We start from the raw sequence: 18,210 nt of genomic DNA on the forward strand, positions 1-18,210 counted from the left end.
CGCAAGAATATATTTCCTGCAAATAGAAAAGATTTGTTTTTATTGCATTATTTATTTTTTTTGCGCCTATTGCCTGTGTAACCACCCCAAAAATACATTAGCATATTTGATCATTCTTACCGTGACTTTTTTTACTGTGTTTTTTTTTTGTGGAAAATTTTGGCCATTACTAAGTGTCAGGTTTTCAATAAAACATGTTTCCCATGAACAACTTGACTTTAAATCTAGCAAGTAAGAGATGAAACATTTCGCTATAAGATACAATTTTATTGTGTAGTTCGGCTCCAGTTTGCTTTCATGACCTTCACAACTCGTAAGCATGAGTCACATTACATTGTTTCCTAGTACTTGTATTTGAAAAAAAAAAAGGTATCTATAGAAGCATAAATGTTCAACACATTAGAACTTACAAATATGTTCATAGTTGTTCTCACAATACATTACATAGGTAAATGATGCTTTCCAAAATAGTTTTTATCTTTAAACAAGATTCCCATGGCTGCAGGACATCTACGTAAAGTTAGTTGGCCAGAAGAGTACTGCTCACTGTACCTTCGGTCTTGTGGTGGACTCAAAAGTAGAAAAATCCATAACTAAAGGCTCTAAATAATAACCGGCAATTATCAAAATAAAGCCTTCAGCTGGCTAGTGAGCAACCTGGAACCAAACCTGCAAATCAGATGGTCCTGTATTACCTACTGCAGCCATTCACAATATTATGTCCTACAGAGAAATGACAACTGTCACATTACAGCAACTGCAATCAAGTGTATCCAACCACTCTTTGGTCACATTTTTTCAGCAGGCCCCTTTGATTATAGTTGATCAAACAATTAACATTTGTTGTACCTCTGTACAACAAATGTTAATTGTTTGATCAACTATAATCAAAGGGGCCTGCTGAAAAAAATGTGAACCAGCAGGGTCACCTACTGGGTGGTATTTAGCTGGTTCCTCAGGAACGGCCAAAACTTGCACAGTGTATGGCCAGTTTTAGACCCAAGCATCAAGTTTTTATTGCTGTCTGTATCCGTGTTGGGGAAATTTAATCGTCCTGGTGACTATTGGGGGGAATAGTTAGAATTCCGAGTTGCGGTCAGAGCAACAGGTGAAACAAATTCCTCTACCGGGGATGTTTGTTCCCTTGACAGCTCTCTATGATGGTAATTTGGGAGAGATTTCCTCTTATTTCTTTTTTCATCTCCAGGGAAGAAAGTCAAGGGAAATCTCCCCAATAGGACACAGACAGTACAAAAAAAACTTGATCAAACTAACACTCCCCTACTCTATCTAAAACAACAAAGTTTTGGCCTTACATCGTTATAATAAAACAAAGAACAGCATGCAGTGACCCACAGAAATCTTGTATTCTTCTGACTGCTTCAAACGTAAGGAAAGCTAAAATCTGTTTAAAATGGTTTACGGGTAATCATGACTGTTTTTATTATTGTTATATTTCATTTATACAGCTCCATCATTAGTTGGGCTACATTTTTTGGAATTTTTTTTTTTATTCAAAAGATTGAGATAAGCTAAATATTTTGAAACTTGGCTAAATCAACATGTTTCAAATTTAATGCAAATTCTAGTGCATTTTAAAACAGATTTTGTGATTATTTAGATTTCATTTGTAATGAACAACTTTTTTTTTTTTTTCCTTACAAAAAGGCAGATCATTTTGTTGTAGTCCTTTGAATAGTGTTTAAAGCGGAGTTCCACTCACTCTGTAAAAAAAAAAAATAAGACAGCAGCTACAAAAACTGTAGCTGTTGACTTTCAAAAAGCCACTCATCTGTCCCACAATCTAGCATTGCCCCCGCCGCAGCCCGTTACACCGGCCGTCCTGTATTCCTGGTGCCGACATCTTCAGTGTGGGCACCCGGCTGTGACAGCTTGCGGCTTCACAGCCGGGTGCCCACTGCTCATGTGCGAGTAGCGCTGCACTTCCTGAGTGGCCCCATAGTCTTCTGGGATCTGTCACGTGTCCCACAAGACCTTGGGGAGGGAGGGTAGGAGGACAACTTCTGATTGCCTAGGCGATTGCAGTGGAAGTGGGAACGGGTACCTGTCAAATTTGGGTACCCGTCCCCCCTGCTCCCCAAAGGTGCCAGTCCTAAATGGGGAGCGGGGGACCAATCTTTAAGCAGAACTTCCCCTTTTGGGTGGAACTCCACTTTAAAGAACCTGTGATGAAGAAATATATGCAGGCTTCTGCTCATCCCGGCTTCCTCAAATGCTAGTTACCTGGTTATCATACCAATTCTTAGAGATCAATACTTTCTGAGTTAGCCGAGTTCACATGGGTGGCAATGGTGTGGTAAAAACAGGCGGTTGATCTGCGTTTTTTAAAGAGGCTGACAAGTTTGCAATAACCATTTTGAGTTGTGGGGCATGCACTATTTATAAGGTTGGCCCTCTCAACCACAAAAATGGTACATATTCAAAAAAGTACAAAAAAAAACACTCTCTCAAAGGCGTTTTCTTTACATGAATTTAAGGGGATGTTGTCTTCTTGACTTAAGTTTGTCAAATGTTATGTGTGACTATGTGTGTTTTGGTTCAGTCATCATACATGAGATGATTGATTCCTTTTCTCAGGATGTTAGAAATGAATATATATTTCCATAATAATTTTTCTCCATACTATATACATAATATGAAAATATCTGTTCATTTTAACTTTTGTGGAAAGTCGTGCTATTAAGCGTGAAACTAGCCCTTAGTTTTAAAGTGCAACGCATTTTTTGAACTACGTTTCCTCAAACATAATGCATTAACTGAGCATTGTAATAACTATTGACCAGCTTTGGTTGAAATTGTTTCCATGAGCCAGATTAGAACCATATAATTAGAAAGACCATCTCATCAATTTTAACAGAAGCCTGTTCTCACACTGAATATCAGAACAGGTTCAGGATCATTTTTAAAAACAAAATATTTTATTCTAACAATGACTACCTGAAAATGATGTAATTTAGTAAATTGGACCAGTTGACAAGAGATGCATTCATCTGAGCTTCAATGGTACCAACTAGTTGTGAAAATGCTTGTCACATGGTTGAATGCATCCAGTTTACAGCCAATCATATTCTGTCCTTTTAGGAGACTATGAAAGTCTCCTTCTTATTAAAAGTATTTAAAAAGTGTCCCCTAGCATCAAAAAATTAGCACCTATGCTTATAAAGGAAATTTAGTAATTTTGTTCGAATGGTCTTAAAGTAGGGCAGGCAAGGGCAACCTCCAGATGTTTGTCTTCGGAGATCAACTCATTTTCATATTAACATTCTCCGCTCCAGAGGGGGGAGACAGAATTATCAGTAGGCTATACTTAGAGATCCTTCCAGCTCTGCCTTTAGAAACCACAAAAAGGTTTTTGTTTCAACCAGGGTCTTCTTTATTATACATTCCAAAGCACAGTACCCATTCTATGTTTTTATAGATATATCTTGGGACAGCTTTAGAGCCCAGATCAATTGTTTTATGCCAGTGGACTCCAAACAGCGGCCCAGGGGCTAGGTTCATCCCTTTGCTTGCCTTTATCGGGCTCTGGGGGCACTATTTCATCCCCTGATACCAACAATCGGGTATAATTCCCATTTACACCAATGAAGGGAGCACAATGCTTCCATTGACACCAGCGATGGAGCATAATTTCTCTCAATGACTCCAATGATGGGGTCCAATGGCATCAATGATGGGGCACAATTCCTCTGACTCCAAACAATAGGGCATTATTTTTTCCCACTGATATCGGGACCTTTTTTACCCCAACTGGCCACAGTCTGGCCTTCCTAAAAATCTGAAGGCCCTTTGTTTAGAAAGCTTGAAGACCCCTGTTTTATACAATCTGCTTCATAAAGATTTATTATTATTGTCCAACTACTACTACAATGTAAAGATTATAATTTTTCAGAATTCAAGGGCATTTGATTGATAGGCCCATAGTTCTCAAACTAAAGTTATTTGAATATATTCTTGTTTTCTTTGAAAATAATGATTTATGATATTTTTAATATTAGTTTATTTTGCTTTAAAAAAGATAGTTACTTCTAACTTGCGGTAGCAGCGGGTAAACAATCCAGCTGCAAAATTAAAATTAAAATTTTCTCATACAGAAACAAAAATAAATATTTGTATATATTGAATATATGAGACAACAAACCACTGTTCAATGCTTTTCCTAGTATTGACTTCCGCACCAAAATGGCATTAGCCAGAAATTTTCAAGCTGCCTTGCAGTGTAATCATTGGTGTCCTAAAGTAGTCTATTGTATTTATTTCTAGCCAGCAAGCTGGAATTTTGCAATATCATACATTGGACATGAATATGGTGCGCATTTGCAATAGGAACCTGCAGTAGAGTAAAAAAATGTATTGTAAAAGGTTTAAATCTACTTAAAATGTACATTCTATATTTTGAATGCAGATGACCGTGCATAATGATTCACTGCAGCTTTAACATAAAACCTCAAGGCTTGTGTACCTTGTGGTACAATAGAACATAAATCTCTCTGATGCCATGGTAATTTAGGTGAAAGCTTCGATTTAGGTTTGTTCTCAGCACAATGTTGAAGGACCAATAGTGCTCTTCTTATCTCCAAGTAGACACAGAAAATCTTCCAATCTACTCTGATTAAAGGCTCAATTCAAAAAGCTATCACACCAGGATAAGGATCCCTATTTAAAAAAAAAAATAATTTTTGTGGGGCACTCTGTCATCATATTGAGAAGGTGTTCTTGGTTTTTAGGACACATGCAAAATGTGGAAACTGATGGGCCCTGAAAGGTTCCCAGAATATCGGCTGTAGGTAGAATAAAAACAAGACAGCTACACAATAGTATTTCAATTCTGGTAGTTTTTATTGATTGCAGAAAATATCACATAAATACGCAATGGGTGAGATTTACTAAAACTGGATCACTCAATCTGGTGCATCTGTGCATGGCAGCCAATCCGTTTCTAGCATCAGCTTGTTCAGTTAAGCTTTGAGAATGAAAGTCAATAGCAAATAGCTTCAAACATGGTTGGGACAAACATAGATCTATACTCTGTTAACAAGAAAAACAAAAAACAACCCTCCTCCCCAAAAAAAAAATAAATCAAAAAGGAAAAAACAAACGGCAAGACTTAATGGACCACTCGGTCTTTTTCTGCTGTCACTTTTCTATGTTTCTGGAAGCTAATTGGCTTATATGCACAGCTGCACCAGATTTTGCACTCTGCAGTTTTAGTAAATCTCCCCAAAAGCGTTTCAGGGACTTACCAGCCCCCCTTCATCAAGGCTTGTAATGACAGAAATATTTTCTTAAAAAACTCGGCCAAAAGTGGATTTCTTTGGGGTAATAGCTAGAACATAACGCAGCTTTTTTGTGTAGCCGGTCTAGCAACACTACTGGATTTAAAACATCATTGTGGGCTCTTATTTTACAAAAAGTGATAGTTATTGTTAGCCTGTGTGATATTTAATAGTCATTTGGTCAAAAATAAAGCACTTTCACAAAAAGAACATTGGGGAACTAGAGAGTGCAGAGAAGGGCAACCAAACTGATAAGAGGCATGGAGGAGCTCAGCTATGAGGAAAAATTAGAGGAACTGAATTTATTCTCTCTTGAGAAGAGGAGATTAAGGGGGGATATGATCAACATGTATAAATACATCAGTGGTTCATATAGTGAACTCGGTGTAGAGTTATTCACCCTGAGGTTATCACAGAGGACAAGGGGGAACTCTTTACATCTGGAGGAAAAGAAATTTCATCTCCAAACACGGAAAGGTTTCTTCACCGTGAGAGTTGTGAAAATGTGGAATAGACTCCCTCAAGAGTTGTTTTGGCCAGCTCAGTGGATTGCTTTAAAAAAGAACTGGATTTTTTCTTAGATACACAGAATATAACTGGATACTAACATTTATTGGTAAAGTTGATCCAGGGAATATCCGATTGCCTCTCGGGGGATCAGGGAGGAATTTTTTTTCCCCCTGCAGGAGAAAATTGGATCATGCTTTGCTGGGTTTTTTTGCCTACCTCTGGATCAACTGTGGGTGTAGGATTATAACTTTTTTTCTTTAATGGTTGAAATGGATGGACTTTTGTCTTTTTTTAAGACAGACTAACTATATAACTTTATCCTTGTATTATAGCTTTGTAAATGAAGCCTATTGCATGCTGCATTTGTTTCCCAATTCCTGGTGGACTAACAGGTAGACACAAGCTTCTGTTTGCCTACAACTGGTTCAAACTCTTAATAGGTAATGCTATTTTATTCTCAGTTTTTCTGGAAGATATACTCCTTGTAATATACTCGGTATCTGCCTTTGAGCCTCTAGAGGAAGTCCAAAATATTAATAATTTCTATAAAAAAGCTCAGTTTGCTCCAATAAGAACAAGCAACACAATCTCGAAAGCCTACAGACTCGCAGGCAAAATGAACTCTGCAAACCTAAAACGAAATTTGTTTTTTTTTTTACTATGGGTTACACTGGCCTCATTTCCATTTTTTTCAGCCATACAGGTTAAGAACTGGCAAGCTGGTATCTCTACTCCCACATACATATTCTTGCTTTTTTGGTTATAACTCATAGCTTATGACCTTTGGTGAAGTTAGATTTAATTTGGCTGCAAGCCTATCTTGAAAAACGGAGTCACTATTTATTACCATAGGCCTGGACAACTAGTGTGTCTTGCATTAATGGGACATTTAAAGTCAATAAAAAGCATAGCTGGTCTCTAAAACCTTAATTATCTCAGGACACTCTGAAACACTCCAAGTCAACAACAAAGATTACATCAAATGCAACAAGAAAGGAGGTTCGAAAGTGATTAAGTGATTGCGAGTCAACTTTAAAATCTTATTTCAATAGTAAAAGATTACCTGTCATTGACAGACACTATATAGAAAAATAAAACTGTATGATAATGTACTAAGACTTTTTGAAAAATATAAATGTTATTCAAGCAAAGATGAGCTCAATATATGTATGCAACATTACTATGTATTATTGCTTTCCTACATGTACATTAAGTTTCATAAAATGCAGGTTAGCCTAACAACTACATTAGAATTAATAATAATATTCTAGTATAATACATTAACCTACATACATAATAGCTTTCTAAGGGCCATGTCACACCTATGCGCATGTAGTAGCGCACAAAAATAGGTGTGAATGAGCCCTTATAGTTTCCCTCTAAAAACACACTAAACTGCAACACAGAAATGTGAACCAGCTGCTTAGGATTTCTATTTGAAATGCTTTTTCATGCAGAAAAATGTATTTGTTTTACTGCTGGAAAATAGGCAAGTGTCAATAGGCCCCCAGGGTTAGAGTACAAGGGTGCTTGCTGTACACATGCCATAAATTGCATTTCCAACTGGATGACCAAAACTCGGCCACTGCTGTTCACAAGTTTCCAAAAACTCTACAAGTGCAACTACTAATTTATGCCGTCACCCAATAATGAAGAGAACTTGGTGCAAATAAAAAAAAAAAAAACAAGCATACAGAAAGCACTTGTTGAAACTTTAAAGGCTCCCATTCACATATTTAAAAGGAAATCTCTTACTCCTTGCAAGACCTGGTTTTAAAACAAATCTTCTGACCACAGTAGCTAGTCTCTACCTACTACCTCTAGGACAATTCCATTATTATCAGACCCAGCCATAAGAGGATGGGATGCACATTTTACACAGAGATCAGCCATGGGGACAGGCTCAGTTTGAAAAAAAATGGCTTATGAAAAAAAGATCCTTTTTAAATGAAGGAATTAAAATAACTCTCTGGCATGGTGTCTTGCTACTCCTAAACAGAGCTCATATATTGAAAAATATGATCACTAATCACAAAATCCATAGATTTAAAAGTTTTGTAATTTGTTTTAAAACATACACCATGAGACTTCCTGAGAATAAAACATTTTTTGTTTCTTTTTACACCCTATATTATGATTAGTGCGCTCATCACATTAAATATTATAGCACATGAGCATTATGATAATCTCATTGCTTTGGTCTATCTCTATTTGAAAGAATTACTCATACCATAGTGTTTAGGTGGACCTTTCAAAAATAATTATTATATTTACTCAATCTGATGTCAAGCTACACTCACCGGCCACTTTATTAGGTACACCTTGCTAGTACCAGGTTGGACCTTCTTTTTGCCTTCAGAACTTCCTTAATTCTTCATGGCATAGATTCAACAAGGTGTTGGAAACATTCCTCAGAGATTTTTGTCCATATTGACATGAATTACTGTTGCCTTTCTATCATCTCGAACCAGTCTGCCCATCTGACCTCTGACATCAACAAGGCATTTTCATCCACACAACCGGCACTAACTGGATATTTTCTCTTTTTCGGACCATTCTCTGTAAACTCTAGAGATGGTTGTACGTGAAAATCCCAGTAGATCAGCAGTTTTTGAAATACTCAGACCAGCCCTTCTGGCACCAGCAACCATGCCACATTCAAACTTAGATTGTAAGCTCCCAGGAGCAGGGCCCTCCTTTCCCTCTTGTATTGAACTGTATTGTTGCTGTATTGCCTCCCGTTATATTGTAAAGCGCTGAGCAAACTGTTGGCAGTATATAAATCCTGTATAATAATAATAAAAAATCCTTTTTAAATGAAGGAATTAAAATACCTTTCTAGCATGGTGTCTTACTACTCCTAAACAGAGCTCATATATTTAAATATATGATCACTAATCAAAAAATCCATGGATTTCAAAGTTTTTTCCCCATTCTGATGGTCAGTTTGAACTTCAGCAAGTCATGTTCACCACATCTAGATGCCTAAATGCATTGAGCTGCTGCCATGTGATTGGCTGATTAGCCATTTGTGTTACCAAGCAATTGAATAGGTGTACCTAATAAAGTGGCCGGGAAGTGTATATTGACAATAGGTTATATGACCAATAAATGATAAAGTAATAAAAATCCAAACTAATAATTTTTCAGCTGGAGCTTAATTAGAGCACTTGGCGTGCAAATTTATACTTTTTATACAGGCTCGTAACAAGAAGATCAAGCACTGTGAAAACCCTTCATTGCTCTCATTGATGTGGTTGGTCATTAAGAGTTTTCATTGATGTTAAAGGAGACGCCGTATAACTCTGGCAGCTAAAGTCAGTACAAATTTAAAGTGACACTAAATGCACATTTTTAAAAATAAAAAATATAATATGTTTAAATATACATAGAATATACCGTACCTTCTCTTTTCCTTTGCTTAATTTCTCAAATGTGAGTTATTTTTCTGCTGTTCTCAGGGTGGCTACATTGAATGTAGCCACCCTGTCTTGCTCACCCCCCCAAGATAGACTTCACATCTATCCGGAGACACATTCAGCTCTATGGGAATTGTAGTATATATAGAGCAGAGCATGTGACTAAATAACAGCACTGCTTACTCTACACTAGTAGAAGCGAAGTACATCAGTGGTGGATAGGGAGTGTGCAAAGAGCACAAAAGAAGCCTGAAAACAATGGCATGAGACTTTTTTTTTTTTTTTTAAAAAGGCCCTGTTTTTTTTTAGAAATATTGATGTGCAAAAATTGAGTTAAGTGTCACTTTAAGGAAGAGTTCTTTTTATGCCAGTTGCACTGTTTCTTTTAATCACTTTGTTTTCTTAAATCTATTATAAACTGATATGCATGGAAAACACTTAAAAGGCAAGCTTACCCCTACGTAAAACACCCCCAGCTCTTACTAAACTATCCTAACCTAAAATTATCCCATGTTTGATTTAACTGGGACGTTGCTCTAACAATATGCTCCCATTGGAGGAGGTGATTTAAGCACTTGGGTGGAGGGATTCAGCTTAGGATAGTTTGAGGAACTTTGGGGGGGGAGGGGGGGGGGGTAACTGTTCTTTTTTTTTACTTAAAGGTGAACTTATCCTTTTAAGGTTGGACTTTTTTTGCGCACACACTGAAGATGAACATTTTTCAGATTGGATCAACATTCACGTCAGAGAGTCCCGTTGTGTCCCTTGACATTGATTAACTGGAGTAAAAAGCACCACCACTGTTTTCAGCAGATAGGTCTAATTAAAGAGCATCGAATGTAATCATTAAATATCAAACTTTCACATTACAGGGAACCGCACCAATAAATGTTCTTATCTCATCTGGATAACAATATTAAAATACAAATGAGTGCAAAACAATAAACAGTATAAACAAAGTAGAAAACGGGAAACTGAAAGTGACACAAGCGCAATTTGAAATATTATTTTGCAATCTTTATACTCTAAAATATAATTAAAGCAAAGTTGCACTTTTTACAAAATGCTTTCATAAAATGTCTCCAGTTCATTCACATTTCCAGTCTCAAAACAGGTTTTAACTCGACTGTGGTTTACATTTCACTTGGACATGTTCACATAACAATTATAATAATTATATACCTTCTTATACTTCTATCACCTTCAATTTGTGATAAAATAAAATGATATGAAAATATATGTACTTCAGCTCTATATAAATTGCATCTAGCTTTTTCATTCATACATTAACAAAGCAGATGCTGGATTTACTGTATCTCATAGGTAGCAATGTCTGGAAGCCATCTTACCTTTTTTTTTTTTTTCTTTCAGTAATACAATATATAAAAATGACAGATTTTTACAGTGTACATTTAGAAAAGCACAAGCCAGCCAAACAGTAATGAACAGAGTATAGGATCCATCAAAAGCAAAAATACTTCTCTCTCTTGGGCTCATTTACTAAGTTGGTTGAACATTTTCCCTCAATGCATTGTGGAAATATTCACTTCAATCCAATCGTCTGAAAGGCAAATTCCTGATTATTTCATCTACATATGATTTAAAGTAAACAGGAATTTACTTTTCACATACTTGGACATCCAAAGTTAATATTTATACTGTTTTCGAATGAAGACCCTCAACTTCTTTAGTAAATCAGCCTCACTGTGTCAATGGCTATTATCCAGCCCCCTTGGCAAGAAACAATGCAGTCAAGCGTCCGAATCAAACCACTAATTCTGAACAAATGTGCGTTCTGATTTACTAATTATGCAATACAGAGGAGTGAGGTGAAGTTCACTTGAATGAATCAGAAACAAAGAAGAGGTCCGTCGAGTCTGGCCTAATTTTTTTAATTAAAAATATTTTTTTTAATTAAAATTTATATATATGTGTGTGTGTATGTATGTGTATATATATCTCGAAGTGTAAAGTAAAACGGTGGTCACTTCAAACATCTAGTCTTCTCAAGAAGTTCTACTACTGTCCAGGATCACTTCACATCATTGCCCGTTACAGTTTAGTAAATCAGACACAGTGACTTTACTCATAGTACAGCTGAATCACCATAACCAACTCATTTTTCAGTAAAACGTTCGGGGTGTGTCCCCTTCATCAAGGTCTAAGCAGTACTGATGAAGAGGACAACACCCCAAAAGCTTGTCCTAGAAAAACTGTATCTTAGTGCAAATTTAAAAAGTATCACAGACATTACTGAATTGTTTCTTAACCAACGCAAAAATTTGTATCTGCTAAGGGGAGTTGGAAACAAGTAGCTTTTTCTACAACCTCCCAAAGGGTATATCAACTACTAACAGATTCCCATTACCACAGATTTCATTACCTATACAAAATATAGATGCTATTCCATAGGAAAATGCCCACTTTTCAGTTTTGGTAGTAACATTTTGCTTTTAATTTAGATTTTATTTAACTTTCTGTACTGGCAGTACATTTTTGAATAGATACTCATACCTACTGGCCTTGTGCATTAAAACTAGGGGATGTGAAGATCTTGATAAAGCAAAACCCTCAAATATGGTTTTTATATTTTATTTTGGTACAGGTTGAAGAATTAAAACAAGCATTGGATTAGTTGGCCATGGCAACACTGCAACATTTTCTTTCATTAAGGTATTATTTATGTGAAATTTGTAGCCTCTATTGTTTTTATCAATCATTTAAATCATTTTAAGACCTTCCAATTAATAATTAATAAGGTTTAATGAATGTATGATGTTAACTGAGCACTTAAGACCATTTATATAAAAAAACAGACAAACAATTACCATGTGTTGCTGGTGGCTGTTTATGCCTGTTTATATTTTTAAACCTGCACCAATCGTTGGAATTTGACTGGTCATTGTGACCAACACCTACATTTTGCCTTTGCACCGACTTTCCTAGAATTACCAGAATACATCCATTTCTACATCTACATTTCTATATCTAAATATATATGTTTATATAACTACCACTTTAGTGGCAACTCTAGCTTTTCATTTATGTCCCTGCTAATTAAACTTTTTAAAAATTAAAATAATTGCTTAATGTCATTTACAAGTAGTAGAATGTACTCTAAGCAAAGTCAATATATTTATACTGTACAAATAAATTTGTTGCTAACCTTTCCATCTGAATAACAACTGTTTTAAGGCCCTCATGTAGGTTCTGTATTATGGTATATTTAAATGAACGCAAAAAATATTTCACCTACTAATTATTAATAAGCTAACGGTAACGTACACTAAAATTGATGTTCAAAAGGCAGTAAACTGTGCATGCATAAATAATTGTAACTATTTGTTAGATTTGGCCTGCTCACAAAATATGACCCATTAAGGCTGTAGAGTTGGCAGAGGCAAACTATGGCTCTAAAGCAGCAAGCTGTAACTTGTAGTTCTTTAGAAATGGAGGCACCATGTTTTGCCTAAGCCTACTGTAGCTGGTGAGTGCTTCCTATTATAGAATAAAAAAGCAAAAGCTTGCAAGAAGTTGTCTAAAACTCCCCAGCTTATAGTTCTCTGTATATTAAATATGCAAGTATTTATACAACCAATATTCCATCTCTAATGGAAATTGTTGGGCTAAACCATCCACTAGGGGTTTTCATAGCTCTTGGGGGTCTCTGACCAGAGGATTCACTTTAATTCTGCTAAAGTTCCTGCTCTATCTTCTTCCATGGCTGTTGCAAAGCCCAATGAGTTTGTCACACGTCTTCTGCTGTAACTTTATTAAGGCTGGAAAATACTTTAAAGCGGGCATGTCGGTCTTTGTAATGGGCATGGCAAGATGGAAGAAACAGAAACTATAGCTAGTTGATATTGTTCTGAGGGTGTCAGAGGTAAAGGAAGTCAGCTGGTGATTCAACCCAACACTTTATCTAAAATAGAATGCATACATTTTACCTATTGAGTGGATATGTCCTTAAACACATGGGTCCTTTTGAAGGCTCGGACAGGCCAGACTGGAAAGAATAGGGATATATAATATACATTTTGTGTAATGGGTTATTTAAAAAAAGTGTTATTATTGCTTTGAAAAGTACCTTGAGGAAGATTGGAACGGAAAGTGTGAGAATTACCTTTCAGTTTCTTAATAGTACTATGTGGACTTATGAAGCAAGCTTTAGCACAAAATTAGTGCTATCATAATATAACATGCAATGGTATCAGAAACAAGGCGATTAAGAGGAAATGTGAGGCAAAAATATTTGTTTAATTTTGGAAATCACCTTTAGAGCAAACCATAAATTAACCATGAAATGCATTGTTTCTTATATAAAGCCTTCTATTTGTGTAAATCACAGAATCAAAATATAAAAAAAAGTTGTGTGTGATTAAATAACTAATAAAGGTTAAATTAAAATATTAAACTAGAATGTTAAGTTAAATTTAAATAACGTAAGAAGTTTTATTTAAGGTACTATTGTATGCCTTTGGCCTGTATCATTGTATTCCATTTAGCTGCAAATCATTGCTAGTTCTTGCTTAGTTTTTTACATGGAAGGATTGGGGTTAAGTTATTAAGGGAAAGTAGCCTGTTCACTTTGCAAGGGAATTTTCCCAGAGCTTGGTGACTGAAGCTCTGCTGACTTCCATCATCTAATCATATGCAAGAAAAAACATGCTTTTTTTTTGTTTTCCATGCACATGATTGGGTATTCTGTATAAGGAGAATTTTAACCACATTCATTAAGTGAAAAGTTGCTTGCAAAGTGTACAGTGCATTTAATTTAATAAATAGTTTCATAATTCAATAAATAATAATGTAAAAATTGATTAAATAAATAATTTCATAATTTGATAAATAATAATGTAAAATTAATTTACTAAATGTCATAATTAAAAAAAAAGTCAGCCATGTTGAGTGTATATGAAAAAAAACATAAACTGTATAAACCAAAACTAATCAGATGAAGGCTTTCATTCTTTAAATTGCAGCAATTTGATTGGAATTTGAGAGTTACAGAAGTCCAAAAGTTTTACTGAATTAGTTTATTTTCTATAAAATAATTTCCATTTACTGTAGCTTTACTACAGAGAATAATCAGGGTTTCTTTACTGAAGGAGTAGAGATTGTTTACTTAGCAAAGTTAATGTTTACTTAGTGGACACAGAGTAGCTGTGTTCACTTTAAATATTCAAATCATGTACAAGTTAAAATAAAAAGCAGGATTTTCTATGGCAAATAACTTCAAGGATTGAATTGACCAATACAATTAGTGAATATTCACTTGGCTAAGTAAACGTTCACTATTCTATAAGTAGTTTAACATCAATACATGATGAATAGGGATTTATAGTAAAATCATTATTGTTTTAGATAGCGATTAATAAGTATGTTAGCATGAAAATAAATTTAAAAATTACCAAAATGCAAAATGGTTGACTGGCATTAAAAAATGAAATACTAAATTTGGTACTTTTAGTCATTTAGGAATGCAAAAGCTCCATATCGTATTACCAAAAGTGATGAATAAAAGAGTCTTGCCAATAATTCATCCTTTTTTTTGTCTTATTAAATGACAAAGACATTAGTGTTTATAGAGCAGTGGTTCTCAACCTGTGGGTCGCGACCCCTTTGGAGGTCGAACGACCCTTTCACAGGGGTTGCCTAAGACCATCGGAAAACACATATTTCCAATGTGTAAAGAGCAGCTACTGTGTTGAAAGCAGCTACTGTGTTGAAAGCAGCTACGGTGTTGAAAGCAGCTACTCTGTTGAAAGCAGCTACTGTGTTGAAAGCAGCAGTATTGGAGGTAAAACGACACTTCATGAATTATAATTACTGGGTAAATAATTTTATGGTTGGGGGTCACCACAACATGAGGAACTGTATTAAAGGGTCGCGGCATTAGGAAAGTTGAGAACGACTGTTATAGAGGATGACAACAGTAAAATAAAGAAATGTGGCAACATGGGAAATTACAACCAATCAACATCATTCAGTCTGTTTGCAGTGACAATTATGTTGCTGCTGATGAATTATTATTCAGTAGCAACTTGGCAACTTTGGCAATTTGGCAAAAAATTTAAGTTATAAAAAATGACTAGACTTGATAGCTCCTTTAGGTAGGCTAGTCATCCTTCCAAACAGTAAAACTTTAGACACACAACAAAAAAACACAAGTATTATGATTTGCACCCACATGTCTGGAAACGTGAATTAATTAGACTGAAGGCCATTTATTTATATATATATATATATATATATATATATAAATAGGTCTCTCTCTTTCTTCCATATATGAACTAGAACCCCCTATTCTAAATTGAAGGGTCAAAACAGGTTTGCTAGCACAAGATGAGTCGACTGGAAGTACATTTATGTTCAAAATGCAATTATATTTAAAAAATATCTAATATAAAAAATAGTTAAAATATGGCTATATTAGCAATTGAAAGAACTCATTGATGATTTAGTGATATCTATAGCTCACAGTTCCTCTTATTTCAACAACAAATCATTTTTGTATGCAAGGCTACATTTAAAATATTTGCGAACATAACATATATACAAGTAAACGTGAGTGGAATTAAAAGGCGTAATCCTCCACCACATATACAATAAAACATGCTAAACTAACCGGATTTTACGCATATGGTTGCTAAAGTGTTCGAATGCATGACAAAATGCTCAGACTGACAATATGTCTAATGACATATGTTCTGAAATCTATGTACACTTATATAATATAAACATTTTCTCATAAACCATCACTATTTTGGTTTTGGGATCATTTAAAAACAGCAGCAATATCTCAGAATAGTTTCTATGCTCTACATAATTTTTTGCTCCATAAGCAAAGTTTTTTTTGCTTTTTTTTTCAAAACTATGGTATATAAAGCATTCTTACCATACTGTGCGCTAATTACCTCCATGACATGAGGCTTTAAATCAGGGTTACTTAACATATATACTATAACATAAATATTTTGGGAAATTATGCAGTTTTTTTAAAAATAAATTTGCTACCATATTATTGAATTCACATTTTGACAAATTAAATTTTTCGAATACTTTCATTATTTTTTTAACCTAATTCAGCTATCCTAACACTGGCATCACTGTCCTCCTAAGTAAAATTACTGTTTAAGTCAACTTTATTATTTCAAGCATTTTTTTTCTATTATGGTAACGGACAATTTAAAGCATATGTATATTCCACTAGAATTTGTCTCATAGTACTAAACACATGCACAAAAATGTACATAGTTTGTATGCGATGAACTATGTAATGAACCTAGATGCTGGTATACAATGGCTTAAATTTATATTGGTCAACAGCACTTTAAAAATAAAGTGCTTCCCTGATCAAATTAATACTATCTATTTCATTACCTACTCTAATTCATTTATATATTTCATTCCCAAATGAATTATCAACTGCATTGGCCAAGTAGTAAAAGACACTTCCTGGTAGATTGGCACAGTTTTAAAAGCACAAAGATATAGTGTTATACATAAATAAAATATTATTCCCAAGATACGTTGCAGTCCTTTTTAATGTATAGTCATTTTTACTATGTCCATATATGTTGTTCTAGGAATGTTAAAAAGTTCTCAATCCAAAGTTATGAAAATACCTTTTTTTGTAGATTAAAAGATACTGCAACTTTGAACAATTTTCACTCTCCGTTTAGGAATAAACGAGACATCAAACAAAGTGAGAATAGAGGTATTTGTACGATTGTAGACCCAGGATAGTCACCCAAGGTTACTTTCATACACCGAAAGAAACCACCCTTTCTCCTTTTTGAAGGTTGTTTGGTTGAGCTCAGGTTCCAGAAAACTGGTCAAACATGCAAGATGTTTGAGGTCAGATATCCAAACAAAGCCTTAGCATCGGTTACAAAAAAAAGTCAAAAGGTCTTATTTTGTAATAATTAAGATCTCTCACAGCATGGTCCCACAGTGCTTTCCAATGAAAGCTGTGAAGCTTGACGGAGAAGTGGACCTGTTGATGGATCAACCATTGAAGAGGTCGGGAATAACTTGTACCAGCCGATAACCATGCTTGATAAATCCAACTCTTCCAGAAGTATTCTTGCCACTCCCATGAAATGCTTTCGCTCCATCCTTCCATAATTTCCCCAAACCATTACCTTCAAAACACACGTAAGAGTTATTAAACCTTGAATATTAAATAAGTATAACACTCAATATTTAACTATACCCTTTTCATTCCCTTTTCAGTTTGATACAAGGAATATTATAAATATGTATTAAATATGTCAGATGTGGCTGGAGTCATAAAGGAATGTTTGATTGGCTCTGCCCACTCTCCTATTCATAATTTTTTGTATTTTTGATGGAAATGAGACAAGAAGATACATTCTGTTTTAGGAAGGCTCACTGTGCTTTGCACTGGTTAACTGGAAGGTTTTTTTGGTTCCTTTAAGCCTTACTCACCGTAACCTGCCAGGTTATACTTTCTCTATGGACTTATCTTGTACTGAATGCATTGTCTGACATACACACAAAGCCGAGAGGGTATGTAAATGAACTTCTAAATGAACTTTCTTGGTAGAGTGCATGTGATCAGCACAGGGCCAATCAGCACTGTCCAGACAGAGGTCAGGGGTTCTGCATCCTTCTACAGCAGAAAGAAATCTCCTCCTACAAGCTTCAACCTGTGCTCTGCTGGAAACTGATAGAAGTCACAAGACTGCTCTAAGTGCTGATGAGAAAAGGTATTTAGCAGTTTATAGTTACTAAAATAATTGCATTTCCATGTTTTGTGTACTGTAGGAGACCAGATATAGTGAATGCAGGGTTCTGGGTTTAGTAACACTTTAATTTGTCCTTTTTCTTATGTTTCTAATGGTTTTCCCCATTTGTCCTCTTTTGCAGGTAACACATTCTCCATTGTTAGTTTAATAAACAGCAGAGGATGTGGACACTTGATGGTTACTGACTTCAAGCAAACTTGTGCTTTGCCC

At 35.2% G+C, this 18,210-nt stretch overlaps 1 protein-coding gene across 1 annotated transcript in view; it reads right to left on the reverse strand.

Moving 5' to 3' along the window:
- Nucleotides 1–246: 246 nt before the first annotated feature.
- RIMS4 (regulating synaptic membrane exocytosis 4) overlaps nt 247–18,210 on the reverse strand; it is a 266,003-nt gene continuing 248,039 nt past the window's right edge. Inside the window, exon 6 of the mRNA XM_089674368.1 lies at nt 247–17,373. Within this exon, the coding sequence (XP_089530494.1) occupies nt 17,155–17,373 (219 nt within the window). The 3' untranslated portion in view covers nt 247–17,154. The remainder of the gene's footprint in view (nt 17,374–18,210) is intronic.

The sequence above is a fragment of the Staurois parvus genome, unplaced genomic scaffold (assembly GCF_062004578.1).
Source record: "Staurois parvus isolate SC_StPar_1 unplaced genomic scaffold, SC_StPar_1.0 ptg000151l, whole genome shotgun sequence".
NCBI lineage: Eukaryota > Metazoa > Chordata > Amphibia > Anura > Ranidae > Staurois > Staurois parvus.